The sequence below is a fragment of the Neomonachus schauinslandi genome, chromosome 6 (assembly GCF_002201575.2).
Source record: "Neomonachus schauinslandi chromosome 6, ASM220157v2, whole genome shotgun sequence".
NCBI classification, from domain to species: Eukaryota; Metazoa; Chordata; class Mammalia; order Carnivora; family Phocidae; genus Neomonachus; species Neomonachus schauinslandi.
The window spans coordinates 64,027,250-64,043,707 of NC_058408.1; the positions used below are offsets into that span (position 1 = coordinate 64,027,250).

At 51.4% G+C, this 16,458-nt stretch overlaps 1 protein-coding gene across 1 annotated transcript in view; it reads left to right on the forward strand.

The window, feature by feature from the left end:
- Positions 1-16,458, forward strand: part of KIF26B (kinesin family member 26B) — a 442,436-nt gene that overhangs the window by 347,906 nt on the left and 78,072 nt on the right. The window contains exons 6-8 of the mRNA XM_021689868.1: positions 8,529-8,735; positions 13,114-13,207; positions 14,210-14,472. Coding sequence (XP_021545543.1) covers positions 8,529-8,735; positions 13,114-13,207; positions 14,210-14,472 — 564 coding nt within the window. The remainder of the gene's footprint in view (positions 1-8,528; positions 8,736-13,113; positions 13,208-14,209; positions 14,473-16,458) is intronic.

The following is a 16,458-nucleotide window of genomic DNA, read 5'->3' on the forward strand; positions in this document are numbered from 1 at the left end:
CTGGAGCTGGTATTTCTAGACGGTCACTAGACTGGGTTCCTTGACTTCTTCTCAGAGTTCTGGGCGTTAGTTACCTAGGTCAAAGGCCGGGAGCAGTGGGGTGGTGAATTCCCCGGGGCTGGGAGAACCCCACAACAGGTGCAGAAGACATGACATCAAGGGTCAGGTTAGCACGCTGAGGTTTTCATATTTATAATAAAGTGGGCTGCAAAAGAAAGCAACTTTCCCTTGGTCCTGTTGTTTTCAAAACCAGACAGCACCTCCCTGGTGACAGACGGGGTCTGCGTCTGTCGGACGCAGATGCAACATTCCCCGAGTGTTTGCTATTTAACGACAGATCTACTATTTAGCTCTGCCGTCGTAACACATGAGTGAGCTTTAGCGGTAAATGGGCCCTTATTAACAATAAGTGCCAAACGCCAAACTGAGTGCATCGGAAAGAATTCTAATGTAAGGAGTGCCCATGGCCGCTTTGCTCAAAAAGTCCATTTTGTCTCTTGAATGGGTACTTCAAAACATAAAATAACCACAGTAACCACAAACTAACCACAACAGTATTCCTACCCGATATTCAGAAAAATCTCCAGGTGTCACTTACCCAGGATTTACCAAAACTCAGGTGAAAGAAAGAGTGGGTGGAAATTGGAAATCCTGAGCTTCACCTTGGATCTGTAAGAATGGGGGGGGGCACGGGGCAAGTCTGCACGGCGGGACACTTTCTCTCTCTAGGCCTCTGGTGCGTGTGGCATAAACCAGAAAGGGTCTAGTAACTAGGTCTGTGGAAGCCCTGGGCCAAAGGTGGTGGAAGGGATTGCTGAGAGAGCCATGACCTCGTGCTGGGCTCTGGAGGGCATGAGCTCTCATCACCGCCATGAACGTGGGTTCAGGGTGACGGTAAATCGCTGTAGAGACTGCTTTGTGCCAAGTGCATAGCACGATTATCTGCCTAATAATCACGTAAGTCCTTCCAGAGAATGGTTATTATCCCCTATACTGGTGAGAAAACTATGTTCAAATAATATGTTCATGGTCACACAGCTAGAAAGAGCTGGTATCTGACCTCAAAGTTCATGATCTTTCCAGTAGACTCACACCCTCAACAATAGTCATTTTTAAATTTATATTATAAATTTGTGAAATACTAAAACTTTGTCGTATTGATATACTATCACATAATATAGGTATTATAAAGTCCTAACAGCTAGGATTTACTGAACATTCATTATGTAGCAGGTGCAGTTGTAAGGGGTGCTGTAGGCATCTGCTCTTTTTATGATCACGACAGCCCTTCTCGGGGCATTGTGTTCATTAGGACAAGTTTCTAGATGCAGGATGGAGGAGGTTAAGTCACTTGGGCACAGATACACATCCGTGAACAGCACAGCCAGAGCTCAGGCCCAGGCAGCCTGTCTCCCAGACTCCAGGCTACGCTCCACATGGCCATAGGGAGGACGTGCGGGTGTCCTTAACCTTGGAGCCGCTCATCTCCGGGGACGCCTCAGAACCCCATATCCCACGTCACTCTGGACCCAAGAATGACTGTGTCTTAGGACGTGTTTTTAAGCCAGCTCATCCATCTGAAATATGTTGCCAGATACGCTGCGCTAAGAGATGGGGCCTCTTCTGCATACACTGTGAGTTCAGTCCCTGCCTCCAGCCCAGCTCCTGAAATATGCCCGTCCTCGTCCTCCCAGCCTGGCCGGCTTTCCCCCAGCTTGCTAATTGGTGTGAGGGACCTCGCTCCCAGAGGCTGCCTGGCCCGGTGCAGGGCCTCTCGCCTCTCTGGGGAGGGATCCTTCCCTGGCCACCGACTCCCCTCCAGGCTGCATTCCCCGCTGGGCTGACAGATGCACCAGCCAGGAGCCTGGGGACTTTCCCTCCTCCTCCTCCATCCCCCAAGCACTTATTCAGTGAGCACATCTCATTATTGGGCTCCATTTTCTGGTCTCACACTTAAGCTTTCTTGTGCCACCACTTCTCACCTTTCCCAGCCTGGCTTTTAATAATGTAAATCTGCCCCTCCCTCTCTGATGGCGTCGGGGCTCATTATTTGCTGTCTGGCACCACATGCTCACCCACTGGCACCTCTGAGAAGCCAGTCGCCCAGTGCAGGCATCTTCTCTCAAAGGTGGTTCAGCTCCGACCCAGCCCGGCCGAACGGGTTCAAGCCCTGCTGGGTTTGGGGTGAGGCTCCATCCGACCTGGGATGCTCAGCGGGCAGCTGGCTCTGGACAAGTCACTTAAGTGCCCAGCACCCAGTTACTTAAGCCTCCTGGGTCATAAAGCTAGGATGATGCTAGTAATAATCATATTAACATTTCCCCAATAAAGCTGTTGCAGGGAATCAAATGGAAATAAGATATGAGAAAATCCTCTGTAAATACAAAATTTGTGAGATTGTGAAGAAGTTACATTCGTTGCACAGATGGCAGGTGCCAAGTGAGTGATAAAGTGATTCATTTTGTTGACACAGAGTAGACACTCCCCCAGAATAAGTCGGGCGGGGTGGGGGGTACTCACCTCCTGCCCCCCAAACTCGGCACTAGATCCTATTGCTCTGGACCTTCTCCAGGGGCCTAGCCCCACGACCCTTGACTAGATCACGGAGGATTACCATTGTGTTTTGATCAAAGAAATTCAGTCCAGTTTGGTTTTGTTCCATCAGTGACCACTGAGCTGTGGTTAGTGGATCTACAGTTCTTTAAGGTAACTATGCCTCGATGGAACCCAACTTTGTCAGCTGTGTTTAAAGGCTCCCTCTGTAAACTTAGGGAGCACAGGTCCTGGGATGAGGGTCGTTCCAACACCGTTGCTGTTTGACCCATGCCTCCCACAGCCTCCTAAGAAACTTCTGGAGCCTTTCAGTCACGTGAAATCATCAAGATCTGCCTCCAGAAAGAGCAATTTCAGATTCTTTCTAAACATTTTACCAGAGAAGTGTTTAAGCTTTCTCCTTTTGTAAAGCCCAGCTTTAATTTGCTCCTTTATGGAACCTCTTTGCCTCTGTCTCTCGTCCGTCAGGTCAAGTAGGCACGTTGAGTAAATCAAAAGGGGGAAGGAAAGTCATACGAATGGGGGTCGGCAGGTGAGCGGTAGGTTAGCAACAGAATCAGGTTATAGAGAGGAAAGTGCTCTTTGAATAATAGCTGGAAAATTGCACCCTTAATCCCTCGTGGTGCGTTTTAGAAATCAGCACTTCATCAAACTCTTTTACACTAGATTTGTCAGACTGTCCTAAGCATGGAAGGTTGCGGAGGGTTGCTGAATTTCTTGGTAGATTGGAAAAGTGAGTGTGTCGAGAAAAATGCATACTGAAGACACACCATTCACAGCTCCTGTCCCTCCAATCATCTCAGTCGGAAAGCCTGAAGAAGCTTCCGGAAGGAATTAATGTGCCATAAGTAGACAACGTGAGCACATCCAGCTCATCTGATCAAGACAGAAAAGAAAGGAATAAAATAAAGGAAACACTACATCTCGATTTTAGGTGTTCAGATCAAATTTAAGTGATTACTTACCTTTGCAAAAGATGTAAGCAGACCACATCGTCTTTAATTTGTTGGGGGGGGGAGGAAAATAATTTGATCTCATCTCTCATGTCACTATGTATGTGCATGCTCATTAAAGAATTTTTTGCTTTAATTTTTAAAATTAAGCCTAAGGTGCCTGGGTGGCACAGTCAGTTACATGTCCGACTCTTCGTTTAGGCTCAGGTCATCATCTCAGGGTCATGAGATCGAGCCCCACGTCGGGCTCCGCACTCAGCACAGGGTCTGCTTAAGACTCTCTCTCCCTCTCCCTCTGCCCCTCCCCCCTGCTCTCTCTGTCTCTCTCTCAGATAAAATAAATCTTTAAAAATTAAGCCTAGTAGAAAGGCTTCTGATATGATTAATCTAATATAGAAAAGTATTTTCTACGTGTTGATTTGAGGGATATGCATCCTTTCTTTTGAGAATAATATTTTGCATTTGTATGCTTCCCAACTGTCCTTCAAAGGGGGTGGCACAACAGGCCGTTTTAGGGATAAGGATACCAAGGCCCACACGACTTTGTGGTGGTGCCATCTGGACTAGAACCCAGTCTCTGGGCTCCCCGTTCACTGTGGTGCATGCTGGAAACTGTTAGAAAGGAGATACACTCATGATAGGCAATGGACCCTTCTGTTGTCCTTCATTTGTCCCTCAAGAGCTGAACCCATCTGAAAATATGTAGAAACCAAGGAAGGCGTCCTGGTGCGCACTGAGACCAGCACGGGGCTGCCTGCTTGTGCCCCACCCTGCACTGCCACCAGGCAGGGCTGGGATGCCAACTCTGCCTTTTGCCCGAACTCGTGCTATCTCTCGTCGGAGGTGGAGAAGGTCACCTGCCAGGGCAGGGTGGTGGATATTTCCGTGGCTTACATTCGTCACGAGGAACCCCAGCACCCCCACTGCAGGCGCCGGCCTCAGTAGGTGGGATGTGGGGTCCCGGGCCAGACTCATGGGATGCCTACCAGCTCTGCAGTTTGGCCGTTCTGTCTGTTCCATCTCAGTGGGTGAGTCTTTGTTCTACGTTCCCCCTGACAATCTTACTTGTTCGCTTTTCTCGCTCTTCTTCTTGTTGGTGGATTTTGACAAACCTAAGACATTGGTGTCTGATTTGCCTTGAACTATTTCCAGACATGTGTTAGGAACTTAAGAATCGATATGGAAGGTTTGGAAATAACTCGGATACTCTGGGATCAAGACAAAGATGATGCAAAGGGTGTTTCTCGTTAGGTTGATCTGGCTTCACCTTGACTCATTTCTACTGACCTGATTCTTAAAACTTTGTGAACATAGACATCAGTGTAAGGAGATTCAAAATATAAAAGTGTAAATGAAGTAAAAGGTGTTAGTGCTTAGTGCTTAGTGTATTCTGCAGCCTCTACCCTTGGGGGAGAAACAGCGTACCCCCTGACACACTTACCTTGAGCATTTGCTGGGGCTGAGACATGACCTGGGGACCAGTCACTGTTTCCCGTGTGTCTGTTGAGCATCATGGGGACCCACAAAGGAATTTAAACAAAGCTGCTGCATGAGAATGGTGATTGTGTTCTTTCTTTCCCCCACCTCCTCGCTATGGTCTTCTCTGGGTGGTGAGAGATCCTTCCAAAGGTCACATTTGCCCAAAGCCTGCCTTTGCCTTGGTGTCTGAAGGAAGCCTCCCACTGGACAGCTTCTGGGTCGAGAGGTGGGCAATGAGGAGAACCCCAGGGGTGTACCATGTACTTGTACCTGGTGACTAGGGCCAGACAGGAACACCCATGCTCATGATCACGTGTAGAGTCAAGGGTGAGCGCCTGCTGGGGCCCGCCCCTCACGAGCACCCAGAAGGCCGTGGGGCGGCCCGGCCATGTCTTCTGCTCTGATGGAGAGTCCGCACAGCTCAGGAGCCAGGCCCCACCTCTCTCGACGGTCTCGCACAGATGCTCTCTGAGTCCCTCATGCCATCCAGGGGGAGGTGCTGCCATGATTAACGAGCAAGACACAGAGGCCACGGCCACCCCGAGGGACGGCTGGCTCCACTGTCCCCTGAGCAATCACGTAAATGAGGCAAAGTGGGGTCCTGACCCCTGAGGGCTTGGGTAGGGAAGCACCAGTCTCCTGTCATTTGAAAGGGGGTGCCGGGCCAGAGTGTGCCCTGGCTTTCTGGATCTCATTCTGCCGGTTCTGCCTTTGGGACTGGAATCAGAGACAGGCCCCTGTGCCCTGAGAGCCGGGAGAAGGGGGCACGTTCCCAAGTGCAGGGACCCTCTCCGCTGCCCAGAGCCTCCAGGGGACGAAGGAACCCACTAGCATTTGCCCCCAAAATGAGAACTCCTGGCAAGAAGTCCGGGGGACAGTCTTGCTCATAAGTGGCATCTCGAAGCACTTTAATTACAGAGGATTTAGCAGGAAGTGGAATGCGGACGGAAAGGATAATGACACCAAGGAAGTCAAACAGAAAAACCCCATTTCCTTCCTTTAAGGGGGAAAAAATATACCCATTTATTGAAATGAATTGCAAAGGAAAGAATGAGGGTAGCATTTCCCCGCCCCCCACCCCGAGTTCAGGGGTATGGAAAGGGCCGAGTACCTCCTTGGCCAGGCCCGCAGCTGAGATCTTCAGCCCGTCCACCGAAATGCAAGTGCAGGCTTGGAACTTCATTAGAATGCAAGAGCATTCCCCCTGGCAAATTCAGCCCCCTCTCTCCTGCTTCCCACAGGCCCTTGCCTGGCTTAGCTCATATTTTACATTCGGCACCTCTGGTTACCCAGAAATTGCATGCGCAATTGTGAAATAGAAAAGCAGCGGGCCACGTGAGTCCATCGGTTCTGCCTGGCGCGGCCTCATCCCTGACTTGCACCACTCCGAGGCTGGCGAGGGGATTTGCTCACAGAACGCCCGGAGGCCCCCAGACACCTACCGGAAGTCGTGACCGAAATACGTGCCCTCAGCACACCTGCATCACTAGGGCAGAGCTGTAGGGGTGGACAGAACTGAAATAAGATCAGAGACATTCACGGTGAACAAGAAAATTGCCTGAGTAGAAGGTAGACAGATGGGGTGATTTGTGGTCATATATGCAGTGACTGTTTTACTAGCAGGAGCCTGTGAGGACCAGCGCCACCACCACACGCTGTCCGCAGTGACCCCCCCCGTGGCAGCCTGTTTGTGACTCATGGTACCCAGCATCCAGGGCTGGGTTCTAAAACCTCGTCGTTAACACCGTAATGAGAGAACATAAGGATGTCACCATTCACAGGGAGACCAGTATGGGGGAGGGAGGAGGAGGAGGATGAGAAGAAGAAATCGAGCACCACCCTGGGCTCAGTCCTTCACATGTCCATTCATTTCATTCTCCCCACAGTCTCATGAAATAGGCCTCATTGTTCCCATTACACAGGTGAGAACACTGAGGCTCCAAAAGGCTGGACCACACAGGGGAGGCAGCAGTTGCCATGATGGAAAAAGTGTGGGCTTTGGTGTCAGACAGAGGTGGGGTCAGAGCCCAGCCTTACCACCTACATTTTCAGGGATGGGGGGTAAGTTCTAGAAAACCTGTTCTCTCTGTACAATCTGGACAGGTATGCCGATGTGCTGGCTTCTCAGGAGGACGACATGATGCCCTGTAGCTGACAGCACAGCCCCAGCACACAAGAGACCCCCTGGAAATGCAGGAATCATCACATGACCTCCCAGTGGGAGAACCAGCATTTGAATCCCAAAGGGTCGACCTCATCCCAGCCATGGGCTCCTTCCACCGCGACGCCGGGCCCCTAGATCCGGGGAAAAAGACAGGGGAAAGACAAGTGGGAGGATGCCTTCACTCCACGATGCACAGTCCAGATGATTCTCTGAGAATTTCTGCACATTCGAAATACTCATTTAAAAATTCACAACCCCTCTCCCCAAAACCACACAACTGCCATTTCATCAGACCTGACGATTGATCCGATGAGGAAGGTGAGACAGAGAGAGGAGCTTAGAAGGAACCTATACATTGCTGCAGGATTCACCACGTGGTATTACAAAAATCGCCTGTCTCTGTCTGTCGCCCTGTGTAGCCTTCACATCCCCAGTGCCAGCCTAGCCCAGGGCCTGGCATATAGCAGGTGCTGGACACATTTGGACTGAACTAGCAACACAGTGACAGAGACTGGGAAGGGGGCAAATGCTGTCCAGGCCCCAGGCCTTGCGCCCGCAGAGCTGTGTGTGTGTGTGTGTGTGTGCGTGTGTGTGTGTGTGCGCGTGTGCGTGTGGCTTTGGCCTGACTTCCACTCGCCGTAGGGCTCCGGGGCAGGCAGTTTCCTCCTATGCGTGCTCTGCGTGGCCGCAGGGGTGGAGCGGGCAGTCGTGGTCGCGTCTGGTCCCCGGTCGGTGACTCGGGAAGCGGGTTAGGCGCACCGCTCCTGTTTCCCGCCCAGATGCGCTTTTGTTCCCCGAAATGACAACTTCTACGCACTCACTTAATGGGATCCCAAATAACATGTTTCAAACAAATCTTTCATCACTGTTGCTCCTTGGAACACATTTCAAATGCTGGCCATTAAAAACAGGCCATTTCTCCAGCCTTTAATGATGACACTAATCACGGTGGGTTTTTGTCTCCAAGAGTCCTGATGAGCAGAGGCCAGGAGTAAATTACAGGGCTAACTTTTATGTCCATGGGTTATTGATCTGCGAGTAGTTCTCTTCAAGGGAACTACACCGGCCCCAAACCCTCGGCCATCCACACTCCCTTGTCTTCTCTGTAAGTGGGCCACCAGCGTATGGTCTTCAATTTATATTAATAAGAAGACAAGGCAATGTGTCACTTCTGTAATAAAGCAATGGACATATCAAAATATTCCACTAGTAGCTATAAATAAGCTGGTTTTCCCTTGCCCCATTGAGGGTCATCATCATTTACCAGAAGGTTCCCTGCCACCGTGTACACTTGCATCTCCAGAGCCCACGAGGCAGCCCCTTCAGGAAGCATCCAGCCATCTCACTCCATGTCCTGTCCTGCCTTTGTGTCTTGGCAGGTGAAAGTCATGCTTCGCATTTGCTCCACACTGGCTCGAGATACCTCAGAATCCAGCTCCTTCTTAAAGGTGGACCCACGGAAGAAGCAGATCACCCTGTATGACCCCCTGACATGTGGAGGTCAAAATGTCTTCCAAAAGAGAGGCAACCAAGTTCCTCCTAAGATGTTCGCCTTTGATGCTGTTTTTCCACAAGATGCTTCTCAGGTGTGTGTCGCCCTTCCCACCCCGTCAGGCTCAGGCAACGTTGATTGGCTTTGAGAAGCTTTGACCATTCTCAAGGGCCTGTGAGCCCAGAGGGTGTCTCCCAGAGCGCTCTGATGCGTTGGTTCTTCCATCCCTACAACTTCTGGAAACCAGTCAGAGCTCCACTGAGTAGCTCAGTCCTTTTGAATTATTGGTGTCAGACTTTGGGCGGGATCTCTGTGCGGGGATCTCAACAAAACATATCCTTGGAGAGAAGGAAGAGGGGGCCAGTCAGCCGATGGCTTACAGAAGCAGGAAGACAGAAGGCAGAAGTGGGAGTTTCAGGACCACCTGCATCGAGGTGGTGGTGTCTGTGGTCCATGAGGACCCCACTCCTGCCTGGGCTTCTGGGGGCGTCCAGAAGCTGGGTTAGAGTTAGGCAGGCTTCTAGGGCAAGTGCTAGGCAGAGAAGCTAAGGTTGACAGGCCCGTGGCCCAAGTCAGTAGAGTGGAGTGGAGGGGAAGAAGAGAGGCTCAGGACAGCTCCTGTATTAGCTAGTGCTGCATTACAAACCACCCTAAAATTCAGTGGCTCAGAACAATAAGCATTTATCATTCCTCATGAATCTGCGGGCCTGCCGAGCATTCTTGTTTCCAGCTTGGTTCACGTATGGATTGCAGTCTTGGCTGGATGCCGTCACATGTTTGGGGACTGGCTGGCTTTGGGCTGATCTAGAATCCACGTTGTCTCTCATCAGCCAGCGGGCTTGCTCTCATGGCAATGGCATGATCCAAGTACACAAGCCTCTTGAGAAGTAGGCTCCAAATTGAGAGCACATTGCTTCTGCTGCGTTCTACTGGCTCAGGTTTGAGGGGTGGGAAGAGACCCCACCTCTTAAATGGAGGAGTTGCAAATTCACATTGTAAGGGGCACACACACACAGGTGGAGAATTATGGCCATACCGCAATGACGATAATTTGGAAGCTTCTTGGGGGCCCAGGGTGCCAAGATTCCTGGACCAGAGCTCCTGGAGCCAATCCCAGTAAGAACAGATGTCTACTGGAAGATTCAGTTGCACCATCTGGTGCAATTCATCTGGAAGGAGTTGGCGCGACAAGCTTCTAGTAGACACATAACCCAGGTTATAGGTATATGGTGACCTACTTTGCCTGCATGTTGGCCTCCGACAGCTCTGTCTTCCAGACAAATTTCCAGCACTTCCCAAGATTTATACAAAACGGGGTACAACGGAGTAACTTAGGCCTATAGCAGAACCTAAAGAAGACAAGATGTTAATGGCTCCTGTTAATTCCCTCCATGCTGCTTCTGAGTGTGGGATGTGGTGGTGCTCGCTCGGGCCCCGATAGTATACCAGACCCGCAGCACATTAGGCTGCATTCATTAATGAGCCACGCAGGTGGCTTCCCCAAAGAGTTTTACCATGAAAAGACAAAACACTTTACAAGCCAGTCCGATGGTTTCTCTCTTATTACATTTTGTGTGTTCTGCCCGCCCATGGGCTCACTCATCCAACCCTGACGTTGTGTCTAATAAATGGCCTACAAATAATTTAACTAACACAGTTAAAAAACTTTTCTAAAGCAATTCTCCCCAAGTTGTAAGCATCCCAAAGCAAACCCCAAATTCAGTGTGGACTATTAATGAGTTTTAGATTTATTCCAGAAAAAAGAGCCATTTTTATTACTCCTGTTTACTGACATTTCACACTTGGTTGCAGAGCCCAGACGCACAATGCTATAGTCACTCTGGCTTTGGAATGCTTGCCTTTTGTTAAAATGGCCAGTATCCTAATACAGTGCTTCACATCAGGCACAAGGAAACCGAGGCGCAAAGATTAGTCTCACGTTCACAGTCTCTCTCCTGAGGAGACAGCTCTCCTGGATCCTTCCCCTTCAACTGTGTCGTGCGCGGTGTGCCCTCCCACCATCCTACCCACGGAGTCAACACACACGAGACCCCTGGTGAAAGAGAGCCAGCGCTTAGCGAGGGCTCCAAACACGTGAGCTCTTACTGTTCTGTCCTTGCTGAGGCCAGGAAGGTCATGCTGCTGGTCGCGGTCAGCCTCCGCGCCCCAGCCGTGAGCTCCCTGTGAGCCTCCGGGGCAGGAAGCTGGACAGAGGAGGCCTCTGCTCTCAGGTCCTCCTTGTGGCTTATGAAGCAGCAGCCCCCAGGGAGGCCCCAGGCAGCGAGGAACTCTGCTTTCTGTCAGTCTGTCGGGACATCAGCTTCCTGAAGCTCAGCAGAGACCAGAACAGCCCTTGCTCCTCGTTGCCCCCATGAGCCCCCCTTAGGACGCCTGAGAGGCCTTGGCAGCCGCCCACTGCCCCCTCCGGGGCAGACCTCTGAGGCTCTGGCTTTGGGAAGGTGTCGTGGTCCATTTGGGCGGCCATAACAAACGGCACGGACTGGGGTGCTTATAAACTAGGGAAATATCTCTCTCACAGTTTTGGAGGCTGGGAAGTCCCAGGTCAAAGCACTGGTAGATCCAATGTCCAGCGAGAGCCCCCTTCTGATTCATAGCTGTCCTCCCGCTGCGTCCTCACGTGGCCCAAGGGAGCTCTCTGGGGCCTCTCTCCTCAGGGCACTAATCCCATTCAGGAGGGCTCCACCCCCATGACCTAGTCACCTCCCCAAAGGCTTCCTCACCTCCAAATGCCATCACGTTGGATGTGGGGTTTCAACATAGGAACTGGGGGGTGGGAGAGGACACAAACATTCAGTCCTGAGCAGGAAGGGGGTGGGGAGGACTCACACCTGTGGGAGAGCAGAGGCTTGCTGCCGACCTGGCCCTGCCTTGGGGGCCTGGGCTGGGGAAGGCTGCCTGCTTCTGCAGGCCCAAGGCGAAAGGCAGCAGGGCGCTTCCAGGGGCCATGTCAGCTCCTAGCAATAAGAGACGGACAGGTCACTGACCACTCTGTTCTCCGTGGATGGTGGGCAGGAACTCCGCAAGGGGAGGCCTGTCTCCTGTGTCCTCGGGCCTTTGCACAGATGATTCAATGAAGGCTGTTTGGTCCACACACACCCAGCTTACTCCCTGCTGCCCTTGCATCGAGTACAGCCTATGTCAGGGTGGGCTCTCAGCCCCCTGGCCCCCACCCCACTTTTTGTCCAAAGAAGATGGAGGCTCCTCGCCGCTCTGCAGAGGCCCCTGTGGCAAGTTCCATCAAGATTCTCCAGCCTCCGTCTCGGGACTTCCAAACGGCCTCTCGCTGGGGAGGCCCTGGGGGTGTGACAGATCCCGCGGTCCCCACGGCAGCTTCATCCTTCCACCCCCTCGGCCCAGGAGGAGCCCCCAGCCGAGTTGCTGAGGCGACCACCAGAACGATCAAGAACGGGTGGGAGTGTGGTTTTTCGATTTTGGTCTGGGAGAGAGAATCGATTTCCTAATATTCAGGTCGGTCGCACCCCTGCAGCCACGTTCCTGGCAAGGCTGTGGCTCTCGGATTCCCGTGGGGGGTGCGTTGCTTTGACGCCTCCGAGGGATTCCTGGAGTTCTGACTCTGGTGGGGACAGCACACCGGGCGTGATTTTGTCCTCCTGCCGCCCAGAGGGAGTTCTCAGATCTCCAAGTGAAGCCGCAGAATTCACAGAGTTCTCATAGTTGGCGGAGTGCTGTATTGCGGGGTGTTAATGGGGAGATAGAAAGTCAAGAGCCTGGCCGCGGTCTCAGGATTTAAACAGTCGTGTAGGAGCTGAGCCTCGCCGGCTGAAGAACCGCCATCGTAACATCCTGACAAGTGGCCTTTGACATTGTACGTTGACTCTGCACAGAGAGAAAGAAAAGGCTGGTTTTGAAAAGAAGGGGATGTGGATCAAGAAAGAGGAAGGAGGCTGGAGAGAAAGCAGATGTAGATTACAGGCCTCCTGCTTCTGTCAGAAATACAATGTTGCCCAAGGTCATTTTTCTGAAATGGCACATCATCTTTTTCCCCACTAATAAGCTTGGTCCATTTCATGTGCTGTGTGTGTGTGCGTGCGTGTGCGTGCGTGTGTTTGTGTGTGTGTGAGTGAGTGAAGGATCCAGAGGGCCAGTGGGAAGTTTAAAAGGCTTGTCCAGGAGGCCAGAAGGGCAGATCAAGGGAGAGCCTGAGGTCCACGAAAGCACCCAGTGTCCCATGCCAGCCGGTTCCCACCTGGCTTGCAGACACAGCAGCTGAAATGCACTATAAATTAGCAGAGGGGTGATTTGCAGGTCATGTGTGTAAGGCTCGGGCTTGCAAGAGGCAGAGGTCCCGGAGGGTTTTGAGCACCCCAGAACTGCATTACGGCCTGACCCATCTATCATGCCGTGACCCTGGGACCCAAGCCCCGGGGAAGGGGGCTCCTGTTCCCATCGCTAATGGTCCACTCACTGCGTGTGTCTCTTGTGTTTGCCAGGCTGAAGTGTGTGCTGGAACCGTGGCAGAGGTGATCCAGTCTGTGGTCAACGGGGCGGACGGCTGTGTGTTCTGTTTCGGCCACGCCAAGCTGGGTCAGTGAGAAATTTCCTTGTTCCTGCCGCGTGTATTCCCAGGCACATGGTCTGGTCTTCTGTTCTGGTCCCAGAGTCTGCAGATGAGAGGGAAGGTTGTCTCCTTTAGGTGCCTGCCTAACTGAAGAATCACCAGTCACCATTTCTGCTTTTGACATGTAGCATTCATCCTAAGTGGAGACTCAGTGTTCTAGGAAAGTGGTGATGGGGTCCTTCCCACTTGGTGCAGGTCAGGGGCATGCCCAGAAAGCCAGCATGGGTTCGTGGTGGTGGATGGAGTCCACAATAAGCCAGAGGAGAGCGGCCTCCAAGCCAAGCCCACAACCATGTCAGGACCCGTCTGGGGAGAGTGTCTGACAGCCTCCAGTCTGTGCCGAGCGAGAAAGGAGAAGGGGGGCAGGGGAGCACCCGGACAGGGGTTTGGTTGACTGGACCCCCTTCAGGGGCCTTCTTAATCCTGGCCTGGGGCCAATCTGCTCAGCAGGCCTTACCTTACGTGCTGGGAAGTTAGGAATTTGGGGAACTCCAGAAGTGCTCCTTGGCAGAGGTTCCCACAAAGGCTTTGCAGTGAGGGAGGCCAGTTCGAGGCCGAGACAGAAAGCTCATTTCAGCTCCCTTCGGTCTTCTTGATCTCTGATCAAAGCAGCAATGCAGATTTTAATAGAATTTGCTCCTGCTATAAAAATATACACCGCATTTAATTTGAGGAAGGATATAAAGTGCAAGTCTGTAGATTTAATCTGTGGGGTGGGATAAAAAGAACCATCACAGTGAGCTCAGTCCGGACTTAAATCCTGTCCTCGGGTGCTCACATTCTTTGTCCCTAGTACTAGGAAATGCCCTTTGTTGTTGTGTCATTAATGCTTAGTATTTCCCTCCTTTTCCTTTCCTTCCTTCCCTACCCCCAGCTTCCCTGCAGGTTGGGGAGAACACTTCATAGAATGCATCCCCCCCCTGCCCTGACACTCACACTGTGTTCCTTCCTTGCCTCGCTCCCCCCAGGGAAATCCTACACCATGATTGGAAAGGACGATTCCATGCAGAACCTTGGCATCATCCCCTGTGCTATCTCTTGGCTCTTCAAGCTGATCAATGAACGCAAGGAGAAGACTGGAGCCCGGTTCTCGGTGCGGATCTCAGCTGTGGAAGTGTGGGGCAAAGAAGAGAACCTGCGGGACCTGCTGGCCGAGGTGGCCACGGGCAGCCTGCAGGATGGCCAGTCCCCGGGAGTGTACCTGTGTGAGGACCCCATCTGTGGCACGCAGGTGAGCGGCTCCTGCCTGGGGCGCCGCACCCCGTGATCCCCGCGGCTCCGTCCACATGTAAACCGGGTGGGCTTGCGAGTGTTTACCTGAAGGTGGCCGGGAACTTTATGGCCTGCAGTGGCAGAGCCATCCGCTCACCCAACCTAAATATTTGTACCTTGAATCTAATTGACAATGAGCAGGAGCCGCGATTGTTGTAGCGTTCGAGGGAAATGGAATTCACTTTCTTTACGCCCCTTTCGAAAAAAGAAAGTCCAGTCTTTCTTTTGTTTAAACAACAAGCCGAAATATTTACTGCTCTGCACAAAGAGCTCCAGCCATTACTGGGGCTGTTTATGGCTCTATAAACCGTGTTTCTGGCCCTGGCTTTACTGCCGGCTTACTAGTGCGGTAGGAAAAAGTAATAACCACTTTCTAATTAGAGCCATGATGTAATTGCTAGAGCTGTGGAAGCCCAGAGAAGCTCCAGTCCACCTTTGCCAGGCATGATGCAGGACTGCTGTGTGTGTCTGTCCCTCACCGGCTGACAGTAGGTGGAGGAAGGACTCTGAGCTCCCTGGTTCATATCCAGAAGAATCGGTTCTTTCCGTCTCCAGCAGGCTTTATTTCTAAGGGTTTTTTTTAGATAAGTTCATTTCGATGAGTCCCTGCCTCATCCCAGGTGGGATCTGTTTGCACAGGTGAGGATACCTCCCTGTTACACCCATCTACTCACACCTGGCCACGTTCTTCTGATCCGAGCACCTCAGATCCTTCTGTTCCTGTTATGAATCCCCTCCCCGTGCAAACCTCATCATGATTTGCACGGTCCCACGTGACCCGCCCCCTGCCTACCTTTCTAACATCATCTCTTTCCACTCCTCGTAAATTACATGCAGGTCCCTAAAAATGCAGTGCCCCTCAAACTTCAGTGTGCATATGAGTCACTGGGGATCTCGTGACCATGCGGGTTCTGGCTCAGTAGGGCTGGGATAGGGCCCCTGGTTATGAGTTTCTCCCGAGCTTCCCAGTGATTGACCACACTTTCCGTTGTAAGGCCCTCAGATGCCAACCATCCTCCCTCTTACCTATGTGCACACAACACTCCCCCTCCCCTCCTGCTCTTCATCTGGCAAAGTCCCTATCCTTCGGTAGCAGCTCCATGTCACTTCCTCCAGGAAGCCCTCTTAGATGTTTCTCCTTTGTTGGTTGGGATTGCTTGGTTAGTTCTCTGCAACTGCTTAAGGGTGGACACCATGTCTGACTAAAATTGGCTGCTCGTAGTTTTAACAGGTGCATCCAATACCATTTGGATATGGAATCTAATCAGAATGCAAACTAATAGGTCTTGCAAAGCTGAACCCAAGGGTTCTCAGACTGTAGTCTTCATCAGTCACCTGGGGGACTAGGTAAACACAGCTGGCTGCACTTCTAGAATTTCTGATTCAGGAGGCCTGGGATAAATCCCCAAAACATGCACGTGTAGCAAGTTCCCATGTGACGCTGAAGTTGCTGGTCCAGGGACCACACTTTGAGAAGCTCTGCTCAGTGGCATGGGCCTGCTGTTCCCTTTCTGAGAATTACTTGGATGTTCAAATTCGATGTAGCCTCCATTCACTTTTTTTTTTAATTTAAATTTTGTTAGTTAACATATAGTGCAATATTGGTTTCTGGAGTAGAATTCAGTGATTCATCACTTACTTACAACTCCATTCACTTTTATAAAAACTCTGCCAGTGAAGTCCCGTGTAGGTGAAGGATCGGGTTCACTGAAGACTAAGAAGAACTGATCAACATCCTCTTTAACTCTTATTGAAAAATCACAAAAATTCTTTAGCTTATCTTTCTGCCATAGTAAGAACGGGACAGTAAACACAATAGAGTCTCTCTTTGAAGTCTGAGGATTTTGAAGGTGCCAGGTTCCAAAATCAGCTCTCACAGTTCAGAATTAGAAGTGCGGTCAGAGTCAGAAATAGAAAATTGTCAGAATGTGTACCAACCCTGGGG